The following is a 7320-nucleotide window of genomic DNA, read 5'->3' as shown; positions in this document are numbered from 1 at the left end:
ATTGCACAAGACATTAGATAGAGACCCAACTTACCAAAAAAGTACACCTCAAAAATTGCACGAGACACCAAAAGTAAAATAAAAAATAGCAAAAAGTTAATAAAAAGATCACACCTCCAAATATAAGTTCCCATTAGATCTTTTTAATTGTGATTATTAGATTTGATGGAGACTAAAAGTGCTCTTATTAAATAAATTTAAAAAACAAAACTGCTCAAAGGTATATCAAATGGACTATTTTAGACTTAACTACCAAACATAAAGGACCATTTTCTCATTTTCTTCGCAAAAGTTGTTAAAACGGGTACAATATTCCTTTAGGAGATGTTGAGAAAAAGAGATTAACGGTAGGAGCATGGGAACTCCCGCGAGTTTCCGACTTTTGAAGAATACCAAACCTTAGCCTTCTTCTTTAATCCATATCTCAATGGCAAGACCCAGCCACAGACTATCCCTTTCCTTCTTCCCCAAACTTCCCAACACCCTCTTCTTTCATCTTCCTCTTAATTTTGATTCTTCTCAAGCAAAGAATCAAAAATCCTCCATGTTTCTTCAATATAAACCCTTACCCACTAGTCAAACCCCATCAACACTACACCTTCAACAACTGTACATTCTTCTCGTGCTTGAAATCGTTTCGACAATTTTAGTTTTTAATCCAAAAAAATGGCCTCAGAACAAGCTCCGGTTGAGATGCCAGCCACCTTTTCGAAATACACGAAAAGGGTGATGTTGAAAACTATATTAGGACGCACTGATGGTGGGGTTGGGTTAGTTGGTCAGAGGGTAGTAATTGGGGGGTGGGTTAAATCCTCTAGGGAGATCAGAAAACAACCTGTAACGCCACCCCCAGCGGCTCCTGCTCCTCCGGTTGTGAGTCCAAAAGATGTTACCTGTTCTGAGGTTTTTCAATCTCGGATTCCACTATTTAGGTCTATTATGAAGGTTTTTGGGGCAGGCGAATATCGTATTCGTGAAAAATTGGATGTTGTTGTTCAAAAGGCGCCTCAGCCCTCTGTCTCAATATTGCAAGTTAGTGATGGTTCTTGTGTGGCCAGTCTTCAGGTACATTCTATGATATGATCTCTTTCTGTTTGTCAAAATGTCTCTTTCAAAATGGTTTCTGTATTTGAGGCTCACATGATTCATTTCTCAGGTTCTTGTGGACTCAGCACTGGCGAATCCGTGCCAAGTTATGCCCACTGGAACATGTGTATTAATTGAAGGTGTATTGCAGCAGCCATCAGTGCAGGGGAAACATTATGTTGAGCTGCAAGCAGAGAAAATCTTACATCTTGGTTTGGTAGATGAATCTAAGTATCCATTATCTAAGAAACGATTGCCTCTGGAATCTTTAAGAGATTGTTCCCACTTTCGGCCACGGACAACAACGGTGATATTCATTATTACATTTTGCTTGGTTTTTAATTTTTTTTGTTAGGTGTCTCTCTCTTGGATTAATTGCTAATAAGGTCTTTAGGAGTTTCGTGCACAGTTGAATAAAATTTGATTGGTACTTCATACTTTCTGGTAGGGATAACTTTATATTAAACCTCTTAATTATGGAACTTCTTTAATCAGTTGATTTTAAGTTATTTGGTGAGCATATATACCCTCTTTTATCTGGATTCCCTTCTTTTAATTTGCAGGTGGCATCTGTCATGCGAATTCATAATTCCCTTACTTGGGCAACTCATGCCTTCTTCCAAGATCAAGGGTTCCTTCACGTTCAAGTACCCATAATTACAAGCACTGATTCTGAAGGTTTTAGCGAGAAATTTCTTGTTACAACTCTTCTTAGTAAGGGGATAAAGGATGACCAAATTAGTCCCACCGAACATGCTGGAGTCAGTGTTGAAGCCATCCGGGCTTCTATGAAAGAAAAAACTAAGAAAGTTGAAGAACTTAGCAGAACTAACAGCAATAAGGAAGCCTTAGTTGCTGCACAGCAGGACCTGAAGAAAACAAATGAGCTAGTATCACAGCTGGAAGCTAGGCAAAAAGCAAAATCTGGAGTCACAATTGAAACCAGAAAATTTGACTTCTCTAAAGATTTCTTTACACGCCAGACTTATCTAACAGTTTCCGGTCGTCTTCATCTTGAGAGTCAAGCCTGTGCTCTTGGAAATGTCTACTCATTTGGCCCCAGATTTAAAGCAGAGAAATTAGAGTCCAAAAAGTCATTAGCTGAGACATGGATGATAGATGTTGAAATGGCCTTCTCAGAGTTAGAGGTATAACTTCTATTGTATAATTGCAGGGGGATATTTCCCATGTTTCTCTTGTTCATTACTAAGTTTGCTACTTTTGCCACAATTTCAGGATGCCATGGATTGCGCAAACGACTTTTTGAAGTTTGTATGCAAAAGGATTCTAGAGGGTTGCATGGAAGATCTACAATTTGTCTTGAAAAGAATAGACAAATCTGTTATGGAACGCCTCCAATTTACCATATCAAGTTCATTTGTGAGGATTTCTTATGCCGAAGCCATAGAAATTCTGAGACAGGTAATATTCATTTTGTCATGATTTCTTGAATGTCTGGCAAAATCTTTAAAAATGGGTACTTCATAGTCGTGTAATGGTATGAGAACAGGTTGCTGGGAAGAAATTTCAAAGTAAGATAGAATTGGGAGTTTCTTTGACCGAAGAACATGAAAGGTACGACTAAAAGCTTTCTAGTATAAATTTGATAAGAGTAAGGCCAATATTTCTCATTAATTTCTTATCTATGGTTGCAGCTATTTGGTTGATGAGATATATAAAAAAACAGTCATTGTATACAACCATCCAAAAGAACTTAAGCCATTTTATGTCCGTTTGAATGATGATGGCAAAACAGTTGCAACATTTGATGTGATCCTACCAAAGGTAATATAGAACAATTTGATTAGAGGGTTACAGCCCCTTAAAGAATAGAGGTTGTCTTCTATTACTAATTCATGTGATAATAATCCTAGCAGCAATCTCCATTGGTAATTAAGCTTAACACCAATTTACCTGCAGGTGGGAGCTCTGATTAGGGGAAGCCAAAGTGAAGAACGGTTCAATGTGTTGAGCTCAAGGTGAAAATTTCACTTTGTATATTCAGATGAATTGCTTTTACCCCTTCAGAGATATTGTGCTAATTTGTACAAGTTTATTTGTTGGCAGAATGAAGGAACTGGGCTTGCAAAAACAGCAGTATGAATGGTATCTAGATCTTCGCAGGCATGGCTCTGCCAAAACCTCTGGTTTCAGCCTAATGCTTGAACCTTTGGTGCTTTATGCCACTGGCCTGAATGATGTCAAAGATGTTGTACCTTTCGCTAGAAGTTTCGGCAGAGCCAATAACTAAGTCCTTAAGGAAAAGGATATGCCACCAAATTGATGAATGTATATTCAAAAGCTTGTAACTTGAATACAACAATTTGTAATATATCTCAAGAACATACTAGTACAGCTTTTCTCTGAGCAGACAAAACATATGTTGAACTGTCTGCACTGAGCTTGCTCATACACTTGTAATTATTGGAAATGCGAATGTTACAATGAAAACACAAACAAGTAAAAACATTTCATCTTCTTAATACATAAAGCATTACACAACAACCGACTAAGGTCTGGAAACTTTCATTGTGTAGTTCATTGACACATTGGCTAATTTCTCTTTCGGGTCTAAGGGAAAGAAAAATGGGTAGAGTTCATAACGAACGTAGCAACTGCTATATAGGATTCGACATCCTTTCCTGTTTAAGCAAATAGTGGGGAAATTGCCAACTGCTACGGCCAGGCATTGAGCACAGTCTATCTCGGGTATGTCCCTTGTGCATTGCATCAAGGCATATAGAGTAAGAAAAGGTGATAGTTTACTTTTTCCTTTTCCAAGCCCTTTGTTCTTTGGCACAATAGCCTCTGCAGTTATTTTATTCTTTAGTTGCACTAGTTTCTTATTAAAGAAGTCAGTATCAGATACAAAATCGACGTTGTAGTAGAATATACCAGGAGTTGTTTCAACTTGTCCCAAAAAATTCTTAGTGTTGTACCTCAAGAAGCAAAAGTCATACCAAATTCTGGCATCAGTTTGGTCTGGACAGCGTTTTTGGATCTCCTTTGCTGCGTCTTTGATGCAACTTAAGCATTCATTGCTGCTAATATCTCCTCTGCATTGGTACAGGCCATAGACTTGGTTCATAGCATAACCATAGGAGGTAGTACTGAAGCTATCTTTAGCAGAAACTGATAATAATTCAGCTAACACCTTTCCGATATTTGCTGATGTTTTAGCATTATTGAATTTGGTTGCATCATCGCAAAAATTGCCCAGAGGATCGACAGACACTGCAGTGCAAATGCAGAAGAGAAGTATGAGAAGAAGACTATAGTGTAAGAAAGCCATGCCTTTTCTTGCATTTCTCCCAAGATTGTAGTACCTTTTTTATACAAGTTGGCAACTGGTTGTGGGTGGAGGATGACGTGGAGAAATAAGTTGACTTGGTTGACCTATTATTGCCTCTAATTTATGAAGTTGGTTATATTCTAATTATCTATAGCAGAATCATAGATGAAACCAGAATCTAAAGTCAGTGCGCTAATGATTTTACTATATGTATACGTTTTAACTTTTTTCCATTTTTTCTGCAAATGTACACAATTTGAGCCAAAAGTAAAGGGCTCAGTAGAATTTTACCTATAGAATCCGCCTATGCGGATAATGTTGTATACTAGTTATCCATAGTCAGTACTATAAGATAAGTTGTTTGGCTTGTTGGCTGTTGGTATATGATGTCAGTCAAAAAAGGAGGCAAGTCATTGGCACATTATTGACTTCATTGGCAGCACTGCCCACACTCTACCATCAGTCCAAAAGACTGGAACAGTCGAGGCCCGATGGCACTGAGGGACCACTGTGAAGCTAATCAGGAAAGAAGATATTTTCCACATTATAAAGCTTTTTTCTTCGGTAATTCAAGCCTAAGAGTCAATTATTGCATCAGGTCAAGTTAATCAAGCGCAGTAGCATCTTTTATTAGTCATTGAATAACTTGCATTATGTTCATATGCTTGAAATCCAGAGAAATCTTAAATGTCTGTAGTAAATCAAAATTCAAGGTGGATTTTGAATTGTTGTTCATAACGGATGTAGCAACTACGCAACAGAGCTCTGCATCCTTGTTTGTAGTTGCTAATGCGGAGTTGGATTTGCCAACGGTGAAATCCAGCCGCTTGCTCCTGCTGCATTGCACCAATGACCAATCCGTTTAAAGCAACAGACCCTTTTTCCAACCCTTTGTTCTTTCGGCAACTGATTTTACCAATTAATCTCCTAGGTTCCTACCTGTGTTGAAAATGTCAAGGTCTGGTACATTACCATCATTGAAACACAATAAATACTAGGTGTAGCGAGAAGCATTAAATTGGATGGGTTCAACTTTTAAAATTTTTACCACTAAAGTCATTGCACTTTTTAAATTACAGTTTCATAATGTAACATTTGTTGAAATTTTAGTAATTTCTTTTTATATATTATGTTCCTTCTAAATGATGTGTTAGTTGATAAGAATGGACCTTGGGTCTAACTCAACTCCAAAAGCTAGCTTGTGAGGTGAGGATTGCCCAAGACCATATAAGGAGATCAAGAAACCCATAACCCACCGATGTGGGACACAACTCAACACCCTCCCTCACGCCCAGGCCTCCAACTGGAGCGTGGACAATATAAATGGGGGCCCAACATCGGTAACAATAAATTGGGATGGGCCTCGCTCTGATACCATGACAAGAATGGACCTTGGGCCTAACTCAACCCCAAAAGTAAAGCAGTTGCAGACAAGCTTGATTGTGTTATTGATAAGAGGTTTGAGTATATATACACATGATAGTCTTGCTGACCAAGAAAGACATAAAGTTATAAACGGTAAGTAAATCAATTAGAACTAATTACCTATCCTAAATATGGAAAGATATATACAATTGATTTACTAAGTAATATTCTTCTAAGATGCCCCCTCAAGATTGCGGTCATTAGAGGGAGCAAGAACGCCAATCTTGGAACGCAATCGTTCAAAATCTGGACGAGCTAATGGTTTTGTAAGTGCATCTGCAAGTTGATCCTTAGTAGACACATGCACAACACGAAGAAACCCTTGACGAACAAGAGATCGAACAAAATGATAATCAACTTCCAAATGCTTCATCTTGGAGTGGAAAACGGGGTTAGCAGCCAGATAGGTAGAACCCAAGTTATCACAATAAATAACTGGAGGTTGCAGAGAACTGAGTGAAAGTTCTTTAATCAAATTTCGAAGCCAACACAACTCTGCAGCTGTTGCGGCAACAGAGCGGTATTCAGCCTCAGTTGAAGAACGTTCCACAGAGTGTTGCTTCTTTGCACTCCACGATATAGGATTCTTTCCAAGAAAAATAACATAAGCACTAGTGGATGTCCTGCCGTCTTTATTTCATGCCCAATCCACATCAGAAAAAGCATGGAGATCAAGAGAAGAATTCTTGTGCATAAATAAGCCATGATCAATTGTGCCAATAAGATAGCGAATAACACGCTTCAAAGCAGCCCAATGTTTAGTTGTTGGACGATGCGAAAATTGAGAGAGACGATGTATTGCAAAGGCAATATCAGGACGTGTAAGTGAGAGATATTGAAAGGAACTAACAAGAACCTGATACTCCTTAGGGTCACGTAGATGAGCACTATCATCCATCATAAGAGAATTGGTGGTTGCCAATGGAGTGGAAGTAGATTTTGCACCACCCATAGAAGCACGATCCACAATATCCTCTATGTATTTTCTTTGAGATAATAAGAGACCTCTTGATATGCGAATGACTTGAACTCCTAGAAAGTAGGTAAGAATTCCCAGATCCTTGATGGAAAATCGACTTCCAAGCTTGGTAATAATCAATGAAACAACAGAATCACTATTACTAGTCACAATGAGGTCATCCACATAGACTATGAGATAAATGATTATCCCAGCAACAGAGAAAATAAATAGGCACGGATCCGATGTACAAGCTTTAAAAACCAAAGAGAGTAGATAGCCACTAAACTCATCATACCATGCACGAGGGGCTTGCTTTAAGCCATAAATTGCTTTTCGGAGACGACAAACATGAGTTGGACGAGTGGAATCAACAAAACCCTAGGGTTGAGACATGTAGACTTCCTCCGTCAAAGTACCATGAAGGAAGGCATTGTTAACATCCAGTTGTCTGAGACACCAATTGTTAGATAGAGCAATAGACAAAATAACCCAGACGGTAGTATGTTTTGCAAAGAGAGAAAGTTTCAATATAATCAAGTCCAGGTTTTTGAGTAAA

The 7320-nt window shown here is 38.4% G+C and overlaps 2 protein-coding genes across 2 annotated transcripts; one reads left to right on the top strand and one right to left on the bottom strand.

Moving 5' to 3' along the window:
• Positions 1 to 429: 429 nt before the first annotated feature.
• Positions 430 to 3555, top strand: LOC109238836 (asparagine--tRNA ligase, cytoplasmic 2). Its single transcript, XM_019405318.1, has 8 exons — positions 430 to 1065; positions 1157 to 1393; positions 1650 to 2234; positions 2323 to 2508; positions 2597 to 2661; positions 2742 to 2871; positions 3007 to 3065; positions 3154 to 3555. Exons 1-8 carry the CDS (start codon positions 667 to 669, stop codon positions 3335 to 3337), a joined length of 1845 nt encoding a protein of 614 aa, XP_019260863.1. The 5' UTR covers positions 430 to 666; the 3' UTR covers positions 3338 to 3555.
• Positions 3393 to 4407, bottom strand: LOC109238837 (cysteine-rich repeat secretory protein 55-like). The gene has a single exon (XM_019405319.1). The coding sequence runs from the start codon at positions 4376 to 4378 to the stop codon at positions 3596 to 3598; it is 783 nt and encodes a 260-aa protein (XP_019260864.1). The 5' UTR covers positions 4379 to 4407; the 3' UTR covers positions 3393 to 3595.
• Between the last annotated feature and the right edge of the window lie 2913 nt (positions 4408 to 7320).

Source organism: Nicotiana attenuata, unplaced genomic scaffold (genome assembly GCF_001879085.1).
Source record: "Nicotiana attenuata strain UT unplaced genomic scaffold, NIATTr2, whole genome shotgun sequence".
Lineage (NCBI taxonomy): Eukaryota > Viridiplantae > Streptophyta > Magnoliopsida > Solanales > Solanaceae > Nicotiana > Nicotiana attenuata.
Note: the sequence above shows the minus strand (reverse complement) of the source record. Positions and strands in the feature narration are given on the sequence as shown.